Consider the following 24,246-nt stretch of genomic DNA (forward strand, 5'->3'; position numbering starts at 1 on the left):
AATCACTCAAACCCCTTCGTTCGGAGTCAGCTCCAGGAAAATCTCCGTTTGGAGGGGTACAGAAGCCCTACCCCTTCCCCTCTGCGTTAACTGGGATTGGGATACCCCTACCCCTTCACGTGAACGCGCAAAATGGAGGGGAAGGGCCAAGGGGTTGGTCCAAGGGGTGAAATGGGATTCGACCTTAGAGGAGGCTGAGCCTCCCTCGTTGTCTTAGAGCAATCGCCCGTGGTTTATATTAATGTGCTCATTCTCAAATGTTCTCCTTTCCATGGTAACAGCCCATTCAGACGTTTCTGTTTGGCAGATGCGCCACATAAACTGGTGAATTTAAAAAAAAATGTTATTTAGCAAAAAATTGTCTAATTGTTGATGTGATGACCTTTTCTGTGAAGAGGCGTTTATGTAATGCTTGCGGAAGGAGTCTCCAGTGTACACAGGAAAGTCTTCAGGACAGGGGAGTTTATGCTTTCTGGTGTCTCTGTAACATGACAAGCTGTGGCCTGTGTTTTTTTTTTTTTTTTTTTTTTGTCTGTCTGTCTGATTTAACATAAAGGAAGAGGAAAAAAATGAGACGCTGGTGAGGGAATGTTCTTGGACATCCCACAGCGCAGTTACTGTTGTGTAAGAGGATTAAACAGTTTGAAACACAGTTAGAGGAAAATGATCACCCTGTTCATTAGTTTCTTGTAACAGAATAACCCCAACTGGGTTATTCTTTCTAATATCCATGGGTTAGAAGGACTCCAGTTCTAACGGATCGTCACAGGTGACTCCATGTGCTTTCAGGTGCAGTCTGTGGAGAAAGCAGAGAGCACTGGTGCTCTGCCAAACCCCGTGATCATCAGTGTGCGCTCGAAGCGGGCATTCCAACTGATTGAAGTGACGCGACGAGACCAGCTGGTGGACGATCTGAATGCACGTCTCCGAGTGTTTCGCTGGGAGAGCGACCGCAGAAGGACTCTGGTATCGTAGATCAATGTAGATCATGTGGCGAGCAACACATTTAAAAAAAAAAAAAAGAAGAATTTTGTGTAATTGTGCGTGTTTGTGTGTAGACTTCCTCCACGCCATATTATACGTTCTGCTATGACACGGATGATACTCTCCATCCTGTTATTCTCGAGGAAGCACTAATCACCACATTCCAAACCAGCCAATCAGAATCCTCTGAGCACAGGCGTGTAAGTACCACACTCTACCATTGGTCAAGGGAATTAATTATGAGGAAAAATAATTTCCAAAATGTTTTCAGTAGCCAAGCAATTTTCTTAAAAAAAATAATTGTAACATGAAGTAGGGACTAAACTATATTAACCATCTCAGCTACTCCGACTCCTCTCGGAACCTTTTCAGTTCTCCGATGAACTCTTTTCTGCATATTCCGTTCTTAAAAAGTGCATTAGGACATGCCTCTGCTACCTGTGTGACCTTTAGGGTCTGCATTCATGCTTGTCCCCTAATCCAACTGCTTGTGTATGTTTTAGCTGTGGGATGAGCACTTTGAGGAGTTCGGCCGAGGCGTGCATATGTTCCGCACTGAGAAAACACGAAAACTGGTAGCTGCGGGCATCCCGGAGTCACTGCGTGGAGAGATGTGGCTAACCTTTTCAGGTAAGAGAGCTAGACCAGGAAAAATTGTGTGGGTGAGGGAATGCTGTAAAGAGGGCGGAGGAGTGTGAAGGCGAGATGAGAACTGATGAAGAAAAGTGTGTGTGCACGTGCGTGTTATAGATGCATGGTCCTCTATGAACAGCCATTCGCGCTCTTATACTGATTTGCTGGAGGAGAGGACCAGTGAGCAGACGAGTGACGAGATCGAGAGAGACCTGCGGCGCTCATTGCCTGAACACGCTGCGTTTCAGAGTGAGACAGGCATCGCAGCATTACGCCGTGTACTCAACGCCTACGCCTTCCGCAACCCAGGCATTGGCTACTGCCAGGTACACACGCATGCATACTCGTACACAGTCCTTCCACAATGTGGGGCACTGTGTGATGACCCCCCACAGTTTGTTAGTTCAAGCCATTACGTTACTTCCACTGACAGTAGTGAATGTCTGGCTCTGGTTAAGTCCGTTCAGTCGGTGTATAATGAAAGCCTGCAGCATGTGGAAGAAGGCTAATGGGCCCAAGTTTAACAGATTCATGAACAGTTACTGTCCCTCAAGACATTAGACTCCAAAACAGATCTACCTGATGGCCTTTAATTTCACTCTGCTCTCATACCTGCTCTACCCACTGCACTCTACACACACAGGCCACAAGTACGTGTTCATATTACTGCTCAGGGCTATTAAAGGAGTCTATACTATCAAAATGACACTAAAGCTCTTTCTTTATAAAGCCTGCTTGATTAGACTCGACATCCTGCTGCAGGTGAATACAGTGTCTGAGAGTTCGTTTATCTATTTGGATTTAACGTTCATTAACAGCTGCCTAGGTAGCAGAATCTTGAGAAGCAAACTAAGGCCCTGTCCACACGGCAACGGCTTCAGGTGACTCCGATACAATTGCTTATCGTTTAGGCCTGGCGTCCACACGGCACCGGCGTTTTGGGTGCCCAAAACGCAATCTTTTTGAGAATGGGTTCCAGAGTGGAAAGATCTGGCAACGTTGCCATTGCGAAGTCATCTGGATGAGTAGAACGGATTTGTTTACGATGATGTCACAACCACATGACTGTGAGTGCTTCACGCCGGGTAGAAGTGTAACGAACTCGATGCGAGTTGTCAACAAATCCTATAACTTGGTTCATGAAATGCGCTTACAAAATATTTTCACTGTGAATATTTATTGTGTAATGGTGCAAAGTGAGAGAGAGAGAGAGAGAGAGAGAGACTCTGCCCTTAGGGCAAAGTCAATCCCGCCAGCAAAAATAGGGAAAAAAAAGGAGCGATCTCACCTCTTCAGATGTTGGTTTAAGTCCTACAATACATTCCTCAAAAAGGGCGTAGAAGAACAAATTAATCCATCAACGTGTAGCATTCAATTTATTCCGGACCATTAAAGACGCCGCCTTCCGCGTAGAATCATACGTCATCCTCGCCGCCATATTGGATAGGTCAAAGCGGAGAATAAAGATTAGCTGCGTTTAACTGTACCAACAGGTTTGCCGTCCAAACGAGATCACATGGGATTACCTTTCACAGGTGAGACTGGAAAAATACTTTTCATTGTATTTGGTCATTATAATGTAATTTTACAAACAGATTTTCCTGACTTTGTGGCTAATATGAAGTCTCGCGCATAATAGTTTATGCGCATGCGTCCTTACTTCTTCTATTGTTCTGGTGTCTCCGAAGGGACCGTCTTACAGCGCCCCTAGAGGTGTGGCATGTGTATTGCATCGTTTTCAGCAAGCGTTGCGTTGCCATATGGACCTGATATTTTACTGATCGTTGCCCATTTGGACGCGATATATTTTTAAATAACATCTCGTTGCCGTTATCGTGTGGATGTAGCCTAAAAGGTGAAGATTGTTAGGGGGGAAAAAAAATTCCTAATGTTCAGTCAGAGGTGATGGTGCCAAGGGAAAACTCCCTGAGAACATGTGAGGAAGAAACCTTCAGAGGAACCAGTTTCAATCAAGAACCCATCCTCATCTGGGTCACGCTGGATTGTGCGATAATAAATAATTTCTCTTCTATAACCGTATGTTATAGTCAAGCAGTGTTAAGTGTCTTGAGTTAGACTCATTAGACCCAGTACATCATGGACGTTGTTGTGGAGCTGAGGGGAAATGAGCAGGAAGAACACTAATGTCTGCATATATTATAGTTTGTGAATAGCAGAAATCTTGTTTTACCTTGTGCAGTATCCCACTTACAAGGACAGGCAGTTGCTTGAAAATGTTTAAATTGGGTAGCACGTTGTGTAAACCTGTTCAGCAGATGGTAGACGAAAGTGTTGAAAGCCAAGTGGTGATGTTGCTGAGTAAAGCCCTCCACTGTGATTTAAAGGGCTGATGACACGAATATGACTCTATGCAATTTCTTAAATAAACTATACAACATGGCAAACATGTTAGATTTCTGTTATAATTACGTGAAAAGAAGCTGTTGTTACGCAAATATCCAACTTTTAATTGCACAGCGCAAGAAAACTGGGTCCGTGGCTCGCGGCCATGTTGTGACGTCAGCGGGAGAACACGCTGTGGTTCACTGGCTGTTCTACTCTGGTTCTACTCAATGGAAATGGCGCATGAAAATGCCAGTAAACTCTCTAGTGCTAGCTCTTCCTCTTCTGGGAGTCTAGAATTGTGTTGATCTCTTCCGAATAGAATCTATGATAGCCTACCCTCTTTTCCCTTCGCCTCTCGTTGCTAGACGGCAGTTACATGAAAGCCGCAAGCTTTCACAAGCAAATACATGACTGATATCACGCCGACTTTATGATTACATTTATGATTATCATGTAGAATCTATAGCTCTACGTACCTTTATCTTATGTCGTTTCACAACACATGTTCTGACAGGAGGACTGTCTTTGGATCCGGCATAGCTACTAGTAGACCCCCTCCGGAATACTGGCAGTGTTGCCAGATTGGGAGGAATCCCACCCAGAATGGGCGGTTTCAAGTGCATTTTGGTGGGTTTTGAACATATTTTGGGCTGGAAAACTTCAGCAGTATCTGGCAACAGATACTGCTGACGTTTTCCAGCCCAAAATATGTTCAAAACCCACCAAAATGCACTTGAAGCCGCTCAACTGGGCGGGAAACCTCCCAATCTGGCAACACTGTGTAGGCACGGCTGATGGTAGTAACACACATTTGTGCTGAACTGAACACCCAAGAGATACCTTTAAGCTGGGAAGGATGTCAAAACAATCCAAATCGAAGTGTTCAGAGCACAGGACGGATGTTGGTGAGGGCTCCCACTTGTCACGAGTGCGCCTGACTTGCTTCACCCACTTCGCATGCAGCTCGGGATCTCTGGGAAACTTGAATAAACTTACCCCATCCTTGTAGGTTTTGGAGCAAAAGCCGGCAACACAACGCGAAGGCATAATAACTAATATATAATAATGTATAATAATAATACTAATAATGACAAACTGAACACCTGTCGCATCAACAACAAACTGGTAAGTTAGGAGGAAGGTTCTTTCGCTGACGTCATATAGCTCCTCCTCCTCTTTCGTCTCCTGGGTGCTGCAGCCCCGTCAAATTTGCCCAAATAGCCGCGTTTTTTATCATAACTTGTAAAATAGGCGCCTTCGTGAATTAATATATGGATCATCGGGACTTACTTTTTATGTTATAAAACATCGCCAAAGATGTCAAAAACGTGTCATCAGCACTTTAAAAGAAAACATTGTAATTGGGACACAAGAAACTTTCAACTTTCTTATGGGTTTGGTATCATGTGCTTCTGTGTCCAGTCTATGAACATTTTAGCATCAGTGTTGCTGCTCTACACAAGAGAGGAAGAAGCATTCTGGCTGCTGGTCACAGTGTGTGAGAGAATGCTGCCTGATTACTTCAACCGCAGAGTCATTGGTGAGTGTGTGTGTGTGTGAGAGAGAGAGAGAAAACCACAATGTTTGGTATTTATAGTTACTCAGTTTGGTTTGCTCAATGTTGCCACTGCATCTTTTCATGGTTATAAGTTTAACTGCTGTGTTTGTTGGGGTGTAGGGTGGCGATGAATTGCTTTTATTTTAACTGCAGCTTTTATTTAATCCTTTTTACCAGAGGCCAAAAAAATGGAATTTCAGTCTGTTTTTGGAGTGCCCATGTTCAGCGTTTGAATTTATTTCTCACACTACAGTAATGGTTAATAGCACATATGAAAGTAAAAACTCAGGGTTTTAAGAATTTACAGTTTTTCATAAGAATTTCTGTTTTTACCTAGCCTACTAGGGATAATGTTTTCAGAGAAAAGTGGTTTTTTTTTTTTTCTTCACACACGTTTATATCGTCAGTGTAAATCGTTAGATCAATCCCATTCCTGCTTTGAGATACCCCAAGTGCTTGTCCAGAAACATCCAAAATGTGAAGAACTTGTATTCAACCACTAAAATTCAGTTAGTTTTTTTTTTTTTTCTTTTTTATCAGACATCTAATTTTTGGGTTTGTTTACCTGACATGTTTCGACGTACAACTTCCGTCTTCCTCAGGCTACGTTTACATTACGTCGAATCAGCGGATCATCAGATTAACGTTCTTAAAACGATTCGCGTTGACACTAAAACCGTTAGCCGTGCACACAGCAACACCAATACGCGGATACGCTCGGCTCCGCAGGCATCCTGCGCTCCAAATCACTCCGCCCTGAACAGCGAGTGCCCTCTGGAGGGTGCGCACTCCGGCCCTGCGCAGCTCACAGAGCGCGCGAGTGAAGTGAACAAGCCACGATTCGGGACTGAGCCGCTGTGTGTGAGATCCCAGCGCATATCACTTATTACTTGCAAGTGGAAGGATGGCAAGCCTAAAGACAATCATAACTACACAATGGGCAGTATTTGCATCAGTATTTGCAGTATTTTCATACTTTTATACTCTTTAATGAAAGGTGATACAAGGCGGAAGTCTGCGCCGTTTTTCAGCAGTCGCGTCACATGACCAACGCCAGCGAATCAGGAAGGTGGATGTCACAGTGACGTTGTCCAATGAGACGCCAGCTAGAGCTCAGCACAGCGTATTCGCGTATTCTCAATGTTTACACAGCACCGGAGCTGATACGATCTAGATTGAATACGTGGACGCTGGCGGATTCCCGTTTCCCCGCTTTTTCAGGGGGGTTAATGTAAACGGACAGTGCGTCCGCGAAGAAAACGAGACAGATACGGTCTAGTGTTTCCGAAGGCGTGGCCTTCCTGTCTGGTTTGACAGGTCGGTCACGCCTTATACTGTCTGTTCGTCCCCTGCAAGATGGCACTCCAGGTATGGGAGAGCATGTACGCTCTCTCATCCCGGTTGATGTCAAACCAGACAGGAAGGCCACGCCTTCGGAAACATCAGCTGATAAAAGATGCGTCACCAATTAACATCCGGTGACACTCTGAGGAAGACGGAAGTTGTACGTCGAAACATGTCAGGTAAACAAACCCAAAAATTAGATGTCTGATAAAAAAGAAAAAAAAAAAAAAGAAAAAAAACTAACTATATATAATATAAGACATAATGAACGTAATCGAAAGCACTAAAATTCAGTGTAAGGTTATCCAACCACGGATACACACGTCTTCAAATGGCAGCAAACCTCTCCCATTGGTATAATTGCCTCAAGAAATGGCACGAAGCCTGTAAAAATTGCAGACAAATTCGAGAAATGGCAAGCATTTCTTAAAAAAGGCACAAAATAACCTCCAAATGGCACAAAATGGGGGGGAAAAAATTGCAATGGCATGAAACCGTTCCAGTGAAGATCCTGAAACAGAGTGATGCTTGTGTGTCACAATATGTGTGGTACACTGTGCTGACTGAGGAAGATGCCAACAAGTCCATAACAGCATGGCGGCTCGGGCCCTTTTCAGAATGAGACGGACCCTTTCCCTGTAGCCATTTCTTGAATCAGCCAGGACAAATAATTTAACACCCCACTTTGTGGGTTTTTCCTTGATATATTGTTTCAGGCCAGTTTGAGACCTTGTTGCTGCCATTCTTGTGTCTGTTGTCAGATTTTTGTGGTGGTGATGCCACCCTGAATGTCGCCAAGAGCTGCTCCGTAAGGGGCTTCACACACGAGCTGACTGTAGCCAATGGTGCCTTTTAGCCAATCATTATACTCCTCATCTTTGATGCTACTTACTTGCAGGTTCCAGAATATTGCTTCAAATTTGTATCATGACCAAGGGTGGGAATGGGAAATTGTGCCACTTATCCTTTCTTCACAATTCTCAAACTCTTGATGACCTTATTAGACCATCATAAATCACTAGGTCCAGGAATTTGTGCATTTCCAGGCTAGTTAGTGCACTTCATGGTGTCTTCACCCCTTCTGCTGCTTGTACTCTGCATGCTGGTTTGTATTGTTGCAAAGACTCTTAATTGCAGATTTATTAAAAACTGGAACAGCTTGAAAGGAATGTGCTGCTGGTGGCTATCAAACTGTAACCCAGGAGTGATGGCAGGAGAAAAGGGATGATGCACATCATCTTCATCAATATTGTGCCACCTGTTCTGGTTGTCTTCTGTCCATTCTACATGCAAAAAAGCACCGTCATGCGGTCAAGCTGTTACACTAGGCGTATATCATGTGATGATGGATCACGATACAAATATGACTATTGGAATCAATGAATTGAATGAATCGTGACTATCAGGCTGCATAATTGCTTGTTTTTTCCTAGTGGGACTTATGATGTTTAGACAGCAGAGGGTGCAATAATGTAAAATACCAGGAATACCTATGACTTCACCTGAGGTGGAAGTAACACAGCTCTACAAATATTTTCAACAAGAAAATTGAGCTCTCTTTTTACAGACTGCTGAAAGATAAATAAAAGAAGGGGGGGAACGGTCCGAGACTACACAACGATGCAATGCAAAAATGAATTTCCACATTACAATTGGGGGGGGGGGGTAAATAGATAGCAAAATAGCTTAGGGTCCAGTCCTGAGTGAAAATCAAGAGAAAACTCTTGATCTGAAACCACAAACACATCAGGACCAAAACACTCCAAAATTCACTGTCAGGTTTCAGGGGCTGTAAAGCGTGCATCAATAGCCATCAAGGTTTGCTTACACTACAAACACTGGTCTGGTGCTTCATGCTGATGCACGCTGACTAACATCAACAGCCCAATAGCATGTGTAAGGGGTATCCAGTTATTTAGCGCAAAAGTCTCTTAGGACAACTTCTAAAGTCTCAGCACAACTCCTGTTCTTTAGCACAACTCTGGATTATGGTCACAATAATCGAAAAAATAAATACTCCTCTTGAGATAGGAAGGGGTTTATTATGATTGCTTAGGGACTGGAAGCCAGAATTTCTGCTGCTGTGCATGTTAAGTGTGGAAATACATCTGTAGCCATGGTCAACGCATGTGCAAGAAACGTGTTGCTGCGACGTCAAAACATCAGTTTCACGTGGCAAAGTTAACCGTTTTAATTACCGATCACGTCTATTACTTGTAATGCGACTTTTTTCTCATGATAAATTTCACCTTCACAAAAGAAAATAATTTTTCTCAACTTCTTGGCATGTACATGCAAATCTTGGAAAAGTTTATTTCCTTTTCTTGATCAGTGCTCTATTTTCTTTCTTCCTGCTGTTACCTGTTTTTACACAATTTTTCAGGACATTTACTGACCTTTTCAGACACTGTTTTTTTGGCCCTGTCCACACGGCAACGGATTCAGGTGAATCTGATAAAATTTTTTATCGTTTCGGCCTGGCGTCCACACGGCACCGGCGTTTTGGGTGCCCCAAAACGAAATCTTTTGAGAACGGGTTCCAGAGTGGAAAAATCTGGCAACAGCGCCGTTGCGAAATCGTCTGGATGAGTAGAACGGATTTGTTTACGATGACGTCACAACCACATGACTGTGAGTGCTTCACGCCGGGTAGAAGTGTAACGAACTCGATGCGAGTTGTCAACAAATCCTATAACTTGGTTCATGAAACGCGCTTACAAAATATTTTCACTGTGAATATTTATCGTGTAATGGTGCAAAGAGAGAGAGAGAGAGAGAGAGAGAGAATAGCCCTTAGGGCAGAGTCTTTAGTCCAAACACTGCGGAAGCAGTACCAAACCGCGCACCGCCCGTGCGCTTTCCAAAAACAAAAACAATCCCGCCAGCAAAAATAGGAAAAAAAAGGAGCGATCTCACCTCTTCAGATGTTGGTTTAAGTCCGACAATACATTCCTCAAAAAGGGCGGAGAAGAACAAGGTAATCCATCAACGTGTAGCATTCAATTTATTCCGGAACATTAAAGAATTCTGGAGGATATCAGAATGTTGGCGTACCGGCTTCCATCTACCCCCGTTCATTCCTCTTTCCGCGTCTTTCGTTTTACGCTACTGATTAATAATCGAAACTTTATGTGGCTAATGCTACAGAAGAAGGGGTTTATGCGCATGCGTCTACTTCTATTGTTTTGGTGTCTCCGATGGGACCGTCTTACAGCGCACGTAGAGGTGTGGTATGTATATTGCATCGTTTTCAGCAAGCGTTGCGTTGCCATATGTACCTGAAATTTTACTGATCCGTTGCCCATGTGGACGCGATATTTAAAAAAAAAAATCTCGTTGCCGTTGTCGTGTGGATGTAGCCTTAAGGCCTCTGCATGCTCTTGCGACAAGGCTTTCGCAGATAGCTTTTCGCAGACAGTTGTAATTTATCGTTGAGCGGGGGAATAGGCGTGCGCGATGTTATTCACCGCCACAACGCAAGGGGGCGTGAAGTCGCTAGGAGTAGTTGGTGGGTGTGGTTAGTGGAGTGTTTATCCTCCGGTTACTTATAATGACTAGAACTTTTTTTTTTTATAATGACTAGAACTGGAGTCGTATAAATGTACGTACTTCCTCAATCAACTGCTCTTCATGCTGCTCCATCTTCGCTCGTGTTTTTAAAAATGCCGGTCATGAAAACACAACAAACCGGGAAAGTAGGGAAGCGGAAGTGCGTGTACAGCGGGTAGAGTGGACCAATCAGAGCCCTCTTGTCTGCGGCGCTGTCTGCGGTGGTCACAATTTTTGGGAGGTGCGCGCAGAGCGTCTGCGAAGGTGGGGGGGCTACGCAGACACTGTCTGCGACACCGTCTGCGAGGACTGGGTTGTCAGCATAAATTGGCCTTTAGTGGCGTCCCCAAGCCGAGCAATCTAAAACTGTTGTAATAACAATGGGATAAATGGTGCACATTTTCACTTCTGTAATCCTATTGTTCCCTTTAAAGTGAGCACTCAGTTAAGTAGCCAGTAAGAGTTTCTAAAAGAAAGAATGATCTGTAGTTATGCGACCCTCCGTTTTTATACTTATCGGACGGATCACAGCTATCACTACTAGATTACACATAGAGAAAGATCCAAGAACACTTAATCTTTGTGCTAAGAGACTTTTTTTGTATTTGTGTTAAATAACCGTAAACCGTGTAGGGCCGGGGCATTTATACATTGACCTTGCACACCCTGCACACAGAGCATTATTGAGGTATTTCACCTGACGTCACAGGGTCACGTGACGCCCCGGTGTCCGCCGTTTTGGACGGCAAGCTAGCTAATGTCAACAACAGTAGCTGGTATGTTACTGTAGCAATGTTTACGTTCAGTCATTTGGATGACTGTTAAAACCTTTCAGTCTCAAGTTTTTCCTTTACTGGACTTACTAGTTTACTCAGCCAGCCAGCCCCGGAGCTCAAGCTAGCTAGCTAGCGCCAGCCAGCCAGCCCCGGAGCTCAAGCAAGCTAGCTAGCTAGCGCCAGCCAGCCAGCCCCGGAGCTCAAGCAAGCTAGCTAGCTAGCGCCAGCCAGCCAGCCCCGGAGCTCAAGCAAGCTAGCTAGCCAGCCAGCCCCGGAACTCAAGCTAGCGCCAGCCAGCCAGCCCCGGAGCTCAAGCTAGCGCCAGCCAGCCAGCCCCGGAGCTCAAGCTAGCGCCAGCCAGCCAGCCCTGGAGCTCAAGCTAGCGCCAGCCAGCCCCGGAGCTCAAGCTAACTAGCTAGCGCCAGCCAGCCAGCCCCAGAGCGCGCTCAGTAAACTAGTAAATACAGTAAAGGAAAAACTTATAACGGGCCATGTCTCAACAGACTAAGAAGTTATTTCAATGACATTTAATAACATTTTGTTTATCCTGAGGACCGAAAGTAAATGAAAATGTGAACAAACCTTAGCTGTCAGTGAACAGTCCTGGTGGAAGCAGGTAAACGTCGTTCTCTAAGCCTGCTAACCTCAATTTTTGCAAATACCTCTCCCTCTGCTCGCCCTGTAAATGCCCTACGTCGCTGGATAGTGAAGGTGTTTTCTGCATCTCGCTCCTTTTTCTTTTATGTTTTTCGTTTGTCGCCTTCCTCGCATTCAAACTGATTCGAGCCGTGCCGTCCAAAATGGCAGCGTCACATGACTTGGTCACGTGAGTGAAATACCTCAATAGCAATTGAGAGCTTGCTTGCAACCTAAGTTTGTACTATTGGTCCCTGTGGTCGTTAATCAAATAAGATTGATCTATTAAAATTTATTGTGCAATTCCTTGAGCATAGCTAAGGAAGAAAGCACTATTTGTCACTACATTGTATGCCTAATTAATACGTTTTAGAGCGTTGGGATACCAAGACTCTTGATGCATTTTGAAGACGTCATCTGTGACAGTGTGGAACTTTTGCATTTTTTTTTCCCCTTCATTAACACATTTGGACTGTATCCTCATCAAAATGTGCATGATTTATTAAATCGGAAATTAACTGTATTTATATCATTGTAGGTAGGCAAGGAAGTTAACATTTCATAAAAGTCTGTTATTTTATTGTGGCAGTTGAATATGGTGCTTTTACTATCAAAAAAGGGTTTCATTGTGCTGTCTGTTTCATCTCTTCATTAATGTTATTGTGAAGAGGTGTGAATTATTGGCCCAGCAGAGGACTCGCACCCCTCCCATTTTCCCATCACCCTGTTTAGGGGCAGATAAACGGACACCAAACTCTACAAAATCAAAGCTAAGAGTCTCCTGACTAATCCTGTAACAGCCTTGTGGTAATGAAATATTTCATTTGCATATACTGATTAAAAATGTCCATTAAGTCAAATTCCATTCTGCCAGCGTACTGATAAGGGTTTGTAATTTTATTTTTTTTAAAAACAGCTAAAGGTTTTTCATTTTGTTCCTAAGGTTTAAAGGTCAGGGTTAGATTTAGGTGGTGTTTACATTAGACCGTTTTCGTCGCGGATGCACTGTCCGTTCACATTAAAACGCCGGGAAACGACTCCACAGGCGGAACAACTTGAATCCACCAGGGCCCACGTATTCAACCCAGTTCGTATCTGATCCGGTGCTGTGTAAACATTGAGATACGAGGAAACGCAGTGCTGAGCTCTAGCTGACGTCGTCATTGGACAACGTCACTGTGACACCCACCTTCCTGATTCGCTGGCGTTGGGATCACACACACAGCGGCTCAGTCCCGAATCACTGCTCGTGCGCTTCACTCGCGCGCTCTGTGAGCTGCGCAGGGCCGGAGGGCGCACCCTCCAGAGGGCACTCGCTGTTCAGGGCGCAGGAGGAAGCGCTGAGCCGCGCTGAGGTTTATTTACACATTTCAACTTATTTACCTCCTTCAGGCGCTTAAACTCAGTGAGAACATGAACATCACAGCCAGGTGTGTTTATCTGCTGGAGAAGGTGTTCGCTTGCCATCCTTCCACTTGCAAGTGGTGAGTGACTTGCGCATGCCCGATATGCAGTGGGATCATGTGACGTGCCGTCTAATTAGTCATGTGATTAGCATATCCGTGTATTGGCGTTGCTGTGTGTACGCGAATCGTGTATTGGCGTTGCTGTGTGCACGCGAATCGTTTTAAAAACGTTAATCTGATGATCCGCTGATACGGTCTAATGTAAACACCACCTTAGGTGTACACGTATACATATGGCATTAATTAGCTGCATTAATAATTGTCAATGGAAAGTCCTCACAAGGATATTAAGACAGATCTCTGCATGCAAGATTACGGTTTGGTCAGAAGTTTACATACACATGAATGTCATGGCAATATCAGGCTTTCAGTGATTTCTTTGAACTGTTCTTTTTCTGTTGCAGAATGATTACAACATGCATCTTTTATTTAAAAAAAAAAGAATTTGGTGCACAAGTTTTAATTTATTTTGGGTTTTATACATATTTATACATGCATTTCTTTACACACACACACACACGTGCACATACAGCCATCTAATATTTTGGTTAAATGTCCCTTTGTAAGTTTCACCTTGACCAGATGCTTTTGTTCACCATCAACAAGCTTCTGTCAGAATTCTGGTTGGATACTTGTCCTCTCTTCTTGGCAGAATTGGTAGAGTTCAGTTAAATTTCCGTTTCCTGAAACAGACTTGACTTTTAAGCACAGTCAACATATTTTCAATCGTGTTGAGGTCAGGACTTATTTAAAGCTTAGTGTTATCCGGCTTTATCCTCCACAACCAGCTCTGCTGTGTGTTTGGGTTTTGTTGGAACACACAACTGTATCCAAGTTTCAGCTGTCTAGCTCATGGATTGAGGTCATGCTGAAGAACTCTGAGGAAGTCCTCCTCCTTCATGATTCCATCCATTTTAACCATACACTGTACAGTCGGTACAGTGTTCCTCTGTACCGCTGGTCATTGTGGCCAAACAACTCCAATATTTATCTCATTTGACCTTAAAACTTTCCTCCAGAAGGATTTTTCTTTGTCCATATGGTCAGCTGCAAACTTTAGTCGAGGTTGATGGTTTAGATTTTGGACCAGGGGCTTCTTTCTTGGAAGCAGCCTTCTCAGTTCATGGTGTAAAACTTGCGTGACTGGAGACACTGTTCCAGCAGCTTCCAGTCTGCGCCTTGGTGGTTCCTGGGTTGTTCCTGACCACCTGAACCAATTTCCTCTCCGCTGAGGGGGACAGTTTGGATCTTCCAGCAAAGTGGCTACACCTCCCAGTAACTTGCATACAATTGTTTGAACTGATGATCTTGGACTCTGCAGTGGTTTAGAAACCGCTCCAGGAGACGTTCCTGAGTGTGACCCTCTTTCTCAGATCTGCACTAAGCTCCTTGGACTTTCCCTTTGTACTGTGTGTTGTTCAGTCCAATGAATGTTGATCAAACCCTTTTTATGTTGTGCACATAAAAGCTACCAGCTTTAGTCAATCATCACTAACAGGAAGTTAAGAGACTTTGGTCTTGGAGAGTTAAAACATTTTGGAACTTTTAGCACCACTGAACTAATAATCTAAGTGGGTGTATATAAATTTTGACTCTGTTTTCAGAAAACCCTAAATAAATTTTAACTTGTGCACCAAATTCATGTTTTCTACCTGTTCGAGCTCTATGTTGTACAATCATTCTGTCCCAGAAAATGAGCAGTTGAAAGAAATCCTTGAAAGCCCGATATTGCCATGACGTTCATGTCCGTGATGAGTGTATGTAAACTTCTGACCACAGCTGTAGGCACATCTGATTAAGTTTTATTCTCTGGCAAAATGTAGGGGTAATGTTGGCCATTGTTCAGAAGTGTGGAACATGGTTCATTATAATAAAGGGTAAATAAAATGTTCTTTCTCTCTCTCTCTCTCTCTCTCTCTCACTCTCTCTCTCTCTCAGGTGCTCAGGTGGACCGCTCTGTGTTTGAGGAACTGATCCGTGAGCGATTGCCGCACCTGGCCGAACGTGTTCCAGACCTTTCTGCTCTCTCTTCGCTCTCGCTCTCTTGGTTCCTCGCTCTGTTCCTCAGCGCTGTTCCGTTCCGTAGTGGCCTGCGCATCCTCGACTGCTTCTTCTGCCATGGCATCAAAATCATTTTCCAGCTGGGCCTTGCTGTGCTTGATGCTAACGTTGATGAAATTTGTGCTAGCACTGACGATGGTCAGTCACTAATGATACTGACCAGGTACACACACACACACACACACACACACACACACACACACACACACACACACACACACACAGATTTATTCACAACCTTACTCTAAGTAATGTACTTGCTCTTTAAGCTCTCAGTATGTTCTAGAGATGGTGTGGTATGGTTTTAATCGTTATCCTTATCAGCACTGATATGTTGCATGCAGTTATGATCCTTGTTTTATTATTAATAAGGGAGCATATTTATGAAATGTAACCAGATACCAGGTAGTCCATCGTAGACCTTTTTTTGTTTTTCCTCTTGTGTTTTGACATATACTTTGATCACACTTTCAACAATTAGATATTTGATTTCTTTCCATGCTCCTGTAGCTATGACATTTAAAAACAGAAATATTGAAAAATATAGTGCACCTATAATGTTAAATTTATGATGCAATTATTCAGACAATAAACTTGCATGATAAAGCACTAAAATATTTATTTCCGGGGCGGCACAGTGGTGTAGTGGTTAGCGCTGTCGCCTCACAGCAAGAAGGTCCGGGTTCGAGCCCCGTGGCCGGCGAGGGCCTTTCTGTGTGGAGTTTGCATGTTCTCCCCGTGTCCGCGTGGGTTTCCTCCGGGTGCTCCGGTTTCCCCCACAGTCCAAAGACATGCAGGTTAGGTTAACTGGTGACTCTAAATTGAGCGTAGGTGTGAATGTGAGTGTGAATGGTTGTCTGTGTCTATGTGTCAGCCCTGTGATGACCTGGCGACTTGTCCAGGGTGTACCCCGCCTTTCGCCCGTAGTCAGCTGGGATAGGCTCCAGCTTGCCTGCGACCCTGTAGAACAGGATAAAGCGGCTAGAGATAATGAGATGAGATGAGATATTTATTTCCTGAATATCACTGTTTAGTTTCCTGGAACGTGTCCGAGATGACGAGGGGTTGGGTGTGAGTTCTGAGGAGACGAGGCCTGCAGGATACACGCAGATCAGTGCTCTCATCACTGATGCAAATGAGGTAGGTGTGTGTATGTGAGATGCCAACCATAAATTAACATGTAGTATTTCGGGCTCTTTTTTTTTTTTTTTAAATTACAGATTAGCTATAACGATAAACTAAACGTGTGTGTGTGTGTATATAGAAATTTGGGGACCTGACAGTAAAGCAACTGGAAAGGATGAGATCAAGACACAGAATCCAAGTGCTGCAGGCCCATGAGGATACCTCTAAAGAGAACACCGTGAGACACACACACGCACTGATCTTATGTACCCTGTTTTTGAATAACCATTTGAGGAGCCAGTATTCAAATATTTACCCTCCAGTAAAGCTTTGATCAATATTTTGATTTCTTCTTCCACTTTATACCACAGTGCTATTGAATTCTCTAATCTGATTGGTCAGAAGAGGTTTGTTAATTTTCTATAACTACTGACCTGACAATAGTAGGAGGCAAAGCCTAGGTTTATATTAATGCGCTTGTTCTGATATGTAATCTAATAACAAATGGATTCAGGAAGGCGTTTTTATTTAGCTAAAATGTATAATCGTTGCTGTTCTTGGAAAATAATCTACTTTGGGGTTCTGCTTCATCACACCATGTCACATATATTTTCCTGTAACAGCATGTCTTCAGACACCCCCTCCACCTCCTCTCCCAAGTTCACAGAATATCCATTCTCATATAGTTTTAAGGTGAGAAGGAAACTCTTTGCTGGGAGTGATGAATGACTCATGAGTTGATTTAGTTTGTTGTGTTCTCTCTGTCTTAAAATAACTCCTAGCACCGTGCATTTTTATCACTCGGTGCATTATTACCCTGCTCCCACTCATGGTGAAAACCATAAATTTTCAGTTACTGTGCAGTAATGATGTCCTGTAGGAACGGGCTTAAAACCTTAATCTTTCCGTGTCAACCTAGTCACGTTTATGGAAATCTTTTGTTACGGCTCCAGTGGCAATCGGAACAGTCAGATTTATGTGTTGTAATGGTCATGACATTGCTGGTGGTGACATAAATGATGTGATATTGCAATGGCACTCATACTGCCTCAATTTAAAGTAGCCGGCAGTGAACTGAAAACAAAAACCAAAGAAAATGTCAGCTACAGTGTGAGTACTGTATCCATGGGGACTGTGTTCTACAACCCCGATTCCAAAAAAGTTGGGACAAAGTACAAATTGTAAATAAAAACGGAATGCAATGATGTGGAAGTTTCAAAATTCCATATTTTATTCAGAATAGAACATAGATGACATATCAAATGTTTAAACTGAGAAAATGTATCATTTAAAGAGAAAAATTAGGTGATTTTAAATTTCATGACAACAACACATCTCAAAGTTGGGACAAGGCCATGTTTACCACTGTGAGACATCCCCTTTTCTCTTTACAACAGTCTGTAAACGTCTGTGGACTGAGGAGACAAGTTGCTCAAGTTTAGGGATAGGAATGTTAACCCATTCTTGTCTAATGTAGGATTCTAGTTGCTCGACTGTCTTGGGTCTTTTTTGTCGTATCTTCCGTTTTATGATGCGCCAAATGTTTTCTATGGGTGAAAGATCTGGACTGCAGGCTGGCCAGTTCAGTACTCGGACCCTTCTTCTACGCAGCCATGATGCTGTAATTGATGCAGTATGTGGTTTGGTATTGTCATGTTGGAAAATGCAAGGTCTTCCCTGAAAGAGACGTCGTCTGGATGGGAACATATGTTGCTCTAGAACCTGGATATACCTTTCAGCATTGATGGTGTCTTTCCAGATGTGTAAGCTGCCCATGCCACATGCACTAATGCAACCCCATACCATCAGAGATGCAGGCTTCTGAACTGAGCGCTGACAACAACTTGGGTCGTCCTTCTCCTCTTTAGTCCGAATGACACGGCATCCCTGATTTCCATAAAGAACTTCAAATTTTGATTCGTCTGACCACAGAACAGTTTTCCACTTTGCCACAGTCCATTTTAAATGAGCCTTGGCCCAGAGAAGACGTCTGCGCTTCTGGATCATGTTTAGATACAGCTTCTTCTCTGAACTATAGAGTTTTAGCTGGCAACGGCGGATGGCACGGTGAATTGTGTTCACAGATAATGTTCTCTGGAAATATTCCTGAGCCCATTTTGTGATTTCCAATACAGAAGCATGCCTGTATGTGATGCAGTGCCGTCTAAGGGCCCGAAGATCACGGGCACCCAGTATGGTTTTCCGGCCTTGACCCTTACGCACAGAGATTCTTCCAGATTCTCTGAATCTTTTGATGATATTATGCACTGTAGATGATGATATGTTCAAACTCTTTGTAATTTTACACTGTCGAACTCCTTTCTGATATTGCTCCACTATTTGTCGGTGCAGAATTAGGGGGATTGGTGATCCTCTTCCCATCTTTACTTCTGAGAGCCGCTGCCACTCCAAGATGCTCTTTTTATACCCAGTCATGTTAATGACCTATTGCCAGTTGACCTAATGAGTTGCAATTTGGTCCTCCAGCTGTTCCTTTTTTGTACCTTTAACTTTTCCAGCCTCTTATTGCCCCTGTCCCAACTTTTTTGAGATGTGTTGCTGTCATGAAATTTCAAATGAGCCAATATTTGGCATGAAATTTCAAAATGTCTCACTTTCAACATTTGATATGTTGTCTATGTTCTATTGTGAATACAATATCAGTTTCTGAAATTTGTAAATTATTGCATTCCGTTTTTATTTACAATTTGTACTTTATCCCAACTTTTTTGGAATCGGGGTTGTAAGATATAATACAGAGAGCAGAAACGGCAGATAGGAACAAACCATATATAAACTTGTTTTCTGTGTACATACGATAAAGTTTAGTTTATAAATTACAAAACAGTCACTAAAACACTTATAACCGTGAATAAAAGTGATGTGCATTTCTTTCTCTCTCTCTCTCTCTCTCTCTCTCTCTCTCTCTCGGGATTCTGATGTTTTCACTTCATGTTTATCAGGGTTGAGGCACGGAGACTGATGCAAGCGCAGAAACCTTTTACTTTCACGAGATAGTCAAAGCAACAAAAACACCAGGCAAAAAACATGACCGTAGAAGTAAGGAACACACCAAGCATCACCGTGGAGAATAAAAACAAATACAAGACAGACTAACAGGAGCCGGGGTTTAAATAAGACGATAAGTGAAAAAAGTGAAAGCAGGTGTGTGTGGTTAATGCTGTCTATAGAAAATGAACATCTATGTCATGGCATGTTGCATCCTGGGTGTGTAGTTTGAGGCTGGGTTGCTTGAGTAAGTCAGCAGTCACATTGTATAAGCAAAAATATTATAAATAACCTCTGCTTGAACAACAGAAGTGTTGGCCATTGTGAAACAGGAAGAGACTCTCGTGCCGTGGTGTGAACTACCCAATGTCTTCGCTTGGGCTTTTCACAACAGTGGACTTGCCACCTCATGAATTGTGCATCATATCCAGTCTCGAATGATTATAGCATTCCGTTAAATGTAGTAGTCAGGTGGGAAAACACAATAGTCGTAACTTTTCAGTTCTAGAAGACGGAGTGGGAATGAATGTTTATGTACTCCCTTGTTGTTTTTACTGCTTAGATTAACAGATTTCATATGTGGAAAAACAACAGTAATGAGCATTTTTCACACCAGCACAGGTCTTTTAATTGTAATTTGTGGAGTAGATCATGCGTTAAATCACTTTTGAGCAATTTACGTCAAGCTGTCACTCAGTTAATGTACAGGGACATGGTTGAGCTTCTTCAATGTGGAGGAATACACATTGGGCCTCCTGTTTCAAGCTGGATATGAACCACTTTGTGTAAACCTTTCATATTCATTTTTACAAAACAAAAATTTGGTATTCATGAAAATCCATGAAATTCTGAAAAACTTCGTATCCTACTCATGCTCGTGTGTGTATGAGAACTTGTGCACAAGAAGACTCAGTAATGTAATCCTCAACTCGATCGATTTCAAATTACATAACTTTGGATGGGTTACTGCACTTTTATGTATGGAATATACCGTTGAGTGAAAGTTGTTTTATTATTACAGCATTTTGCAGACGTTCTCAGCCAGAGCAACCTACAGTAGTGCCCTGGAGTCTCTATCAAAAACACTAATACTAGTTAGTAATGCTAGTTCAATAGGCCAATAATTTTATATTAGATATTAATATGAAAAATAAAGAAAGCAAGCCAGCACAAACCTGTAAGTTAAGAAATAAATCTAATCATCCAATTCTTACTAAAGAAATTCTATTGGAGAAATGGAGGACGTGCCGGTCTTTCCGTGCATAGCTTTAAGCCATAAATAAATGTCTGAGCTGATGGAAGATTTTGCACACACTTATTAATAGTTTTTTATATAATTAAAAAAATGTAATTTATTTTTATTGCCATAGTTAAAATAACGTCCATTTCAAGCTTTACCCTGATGTTCATTTTGACTCAAAATTAGTTCCATTTCTGCCTTTCAGTCTCGTTTCCTGCTCCGAGTGGTTTGTGAACTTGACCTTTTTCTGGAGTTTTGTGGGTGTCACTGAACGCAAATGAGCTGTGTCAGGATCACTGCACATTACGGGTGATCAACATGTGCACAAGAATACGAAGAAAATCACTGTTTCCCAAACGTTTGTAAATGTGGTGGAAAATTTATAGTTTGGTTTAAGCAAACAACTACACACAATGTTAGTCAAACAAAGCCCAGAAATAAACGGCATTTAAAGTAAAAATAAAACTTTTTATTAATTTTAAAAGCTATGATAAAGGTGTAGACTGCCTTTCAGTTTTCTCCAAGTTTGGGTCATAAATAAAAGAATTTTCCCTGATGCCCAATTATTTTTGCTTAGTCTTCCATTTTTATTTATTTGTTTGTTTTTATTTTTTTTATTGTTAAATGGACTAGTTAATGAATTTGGGGCCACATGGCCCTAAATTCTCTGCTATTTTTTCTTGCTTCACCATGACCCAATTCAAGATACTGCGTCATGCATCATGTGGTGGGCTTTCCCTGTTCGCGCAAGGCATTGTGGGATACAAATTTGAAACAGGAGAAGAAAATGGAGGCTGCAAATGAAACGTGGAAGACCGACTACAGTAACAGAAAGCGAGAAGAAAAGATGTTATGTTGCGAAGGAAAGGAAACGCAGAACCAAACTAGTAAATATCTGCGGTCAGCGAGCACCTCGGTGTGATAAGCTGTTTGTTTAGTGACAGAATGATGTAATGGTTAGTGCACAGTCAAGGTAAACCTGTAGATGGCAGTAATGCAACACTGGATGCCAGCTGCCTTAAAAGCCAAAAGAAGAAGCAGCAGGTAAACCTGCGCATGCGCGCATACACAGACTTCCTCTGTCTGCTTGACTGCACAAAGCGAGTGATTTCATGCACATTATTTGCTAGGGAATCCCCTCAAATTAAACAACTTCCCAGTCACAGAATGGCCTGGGTTGTTTTTGAGATATTGCAGAAATAAACATATATCACAATGACAAATTTCAGAGGGAACTAAATTTCAAAGATTTTATGAAATCAAAAGGCTGTATAGCTTTCAAAATAGGCTTACCAAAGTGCAACCATTTGCACTGAAACCGGATATCCGCCTGTGCTGTAAACAGATCACTAGAACCCCGTTTATGTTCGTTACACAGAGCCATCAAATCAAAGCTTCTAATTCTAAAAAGAAACCACCAGGTGCCATTGTTCTGTCTATTCACTGCTTCAGGCCCTGTCCACACGGCAACGGATTCAGGTGAATCTGATAAAATTGTTTATCGTTTCGGCCTGGCGTCCACACGGCACCGGCGTTTTGGGTGCCCCACAACGAAATCTTTTGAGAACGGTTTCCAGAGTGAAAAAATCTGGCAACGGCGCCGTTGCGAAGTCGTCTGGATGAGTAGAACGGATTTGTTTACGATGACGTCACAACCACATGACTAGAACAAGCAGCACTCTCGCGCGCATCATTCGTAACAACAGAAATTGAAATTGTTTCCACATTAACCTGACTGACCTGCCAGACAGACAATTTACACCTGCTTTGATGAACAGAAAGTACAGCCTTCCACACAAAGCAACAGTTACCTGACTATAATGGAGGCAGAGGGGAAAAGGGTCAGAAGACCCTTCAACAGACTGTTTTGTATGAACCACTGCATTGCATTCACTTTTGTATACAGCTTTTCTTTTAAATAAGCAAGTAACTGAACCATTTCTTGAATTTCTTTTTTTTTTTTAATTGGATAAGACTGCTTTTCAAAATGTTCACACAATAAGAAAATTAAGTTATATAAAACTATAGACACTAATAAAACTAATTTTGTACACACACAAGGCACGATTTCCTCGCATAGTCGCAGCCATCTTCTTCTTGTTGTTGTGTGTTTGTTCCTGCGAGTGCTTCACGCCGGGTAGAAGAAGGGGTTTATGCGTGTAACAGACGTTGTGTTGTTCACCAGTCTTTTTATTCTGAAGAAATGAGACACAAATACACTGCTGAGGACGGGCTGCAAACGTCCAGTGGCATTGGCGCTTACATTTCCAAAACGAACTGAAAGAGGCCAGCGCCTCGTTCCCATAACTACCTGCTCTCTTAAAGGGCCAGCGCAGAATTTCCCCACCACTACACACAATGGCAAGTGGAAAAAAATAAACCCGTTACATGCGCATGCGTCCTACTTCTTCTTCTATTGTTCTGGTGTCTCCGATGGGACCGTCTTACAGCGCACGTAGAGGTGTGGCATGTGTATTGCATCGTTTTCAGCAAGCGTTGCGTTGCCATATGGACCTGATATTTTACTGATCCGTTGCCCACGTGGACACGATATTTTTTTTACCTGCTAAAAAAAAAAAAATCTCGTTGTTGTGTGGATGTAGCCTCAGATGAGTTGAATACGGTACCTTGAAGTTCTTTCTCTGTATATGTGACAAAGGCTTCTAAATTCTAAAAATCTAATCAGAAATTTTCTGTAACCATGTGAGTTTTAGTGGCAGCAAAATACACGAATCAACAGACTTCACTTTTGTAAAGTTTAAATCTTACTCGGCTAGATAACGCATTACACAGTACTGACACAGATACTCTTGCTATTGCAATGCAATTCTTGCCATCTGAAAAGCTTGCTTTTCTCAGTGAATTAAAACAAAAAACCAAAGCATGTCACCATAAAATGGATCAATTGGCTTATTTTACACCCAAACTCTTGACACTCGGCATCTTTTAGGGTTGTTTACAGCAATTTAGAAGTGATGTATCCATGAAATCCACTCTCCTTGGTAAGTCCTGTAGTGGGTGACATCACAATTTGTACTCCGAGCGTGATATTTGAACTTTAGAGAGAGTAAAATGCCAGTGTGCAGGACCTTTTTTTTTTTTTTTAAAGAAAATTCAGTATACAGGTACAAATATGAACAAGCGAAGACTCGAACATGTCTTGTATGGATATTATCTGTCAGTACAAAGGAGTTCATTTTTGGGTTTTGTTTGGCTTTAGTCAAACACTGTCATTGTGCAGAGCAGCACACAGGGACTTCTGCTTCAGCTATACTGGAGATGGATGGCTTGTTTTACTTCATATTTGTTTTTTGCCATGCTTCACATTGAAAGCAGTGCCACAAGCAGGATGTGAGGCTTTTTAAAGAAAAGTAATTTGCATGTTAAATACAGCATGTTGTGTGTTCCTGTAGTTGCGGATTGTCTCGCCTGGTGTGTGTCTCTCTCAGGATGATCTGTCAGAACTCTACGACCTCTTTAAGGTGTGTCTGATATTGCCTAGTAATTATTTATTATTTG

General features: G+C 42.5%; 1 protein-coding gene across 1 annotated transcript in view; it reads left to right on the forward strand.

Moving 5' to 3' along the window:
- LOC132896417 (TBC1 domain family member 8) overlaps positions 1-24,246 on the forward strand; it is a 63,782-nt gene that overhangs the window by 23,475 nt on the left and 16,061 nt on the right. The window contains exons 7-15 of the mRNA XM_060937233.1: positions 790-966; positions 1,059-1,184; positions 1,488-1,614; positions 1,735-1,943; positions 5,386-5,503; positions 15,231-15,516; positions 16,388-16,493; positions 16,618-16,716; positions 24,141-24,209. Coding sequence (XP_060793216.1) covers positions 790-966; positions 1,059-1,184; positions 1,488-1,614; positions 1,735-1,943; positions 5,386-5,503; positions 15,231-15,516; positions 16,388-16,493; positions 16,618-16,716; positions 24,141-24,209 — 1,317 coding nt within the window. The remainder of the gene's footprint in view (positions 1-789; positions 967-1,058; positions 1,185-1,487; positions 1,615-1,734; positions 1,944-5,385; positions 5,504-15,230; positions 15,517-16,387; positions 16,494-16,617; positions 16,717-24,140; positions 24,210-24,246) is intronic.

This window comes from Neoarius graeffei, chromosome 13, assembly GCF_027579695.1.
Source record: "Neoarius graeffei isolate fNeoGra1 chromosome 13, fNeoGra1.pri, whole genome shotgun sequence".
Classification (NCBI taxonomy): domain Eukaryota; kingdom Metazoa; phylum Chordata; class Actinopteri; order Siluriformes; family Ariidae; genus Neoarius; species Neoarius graeffei.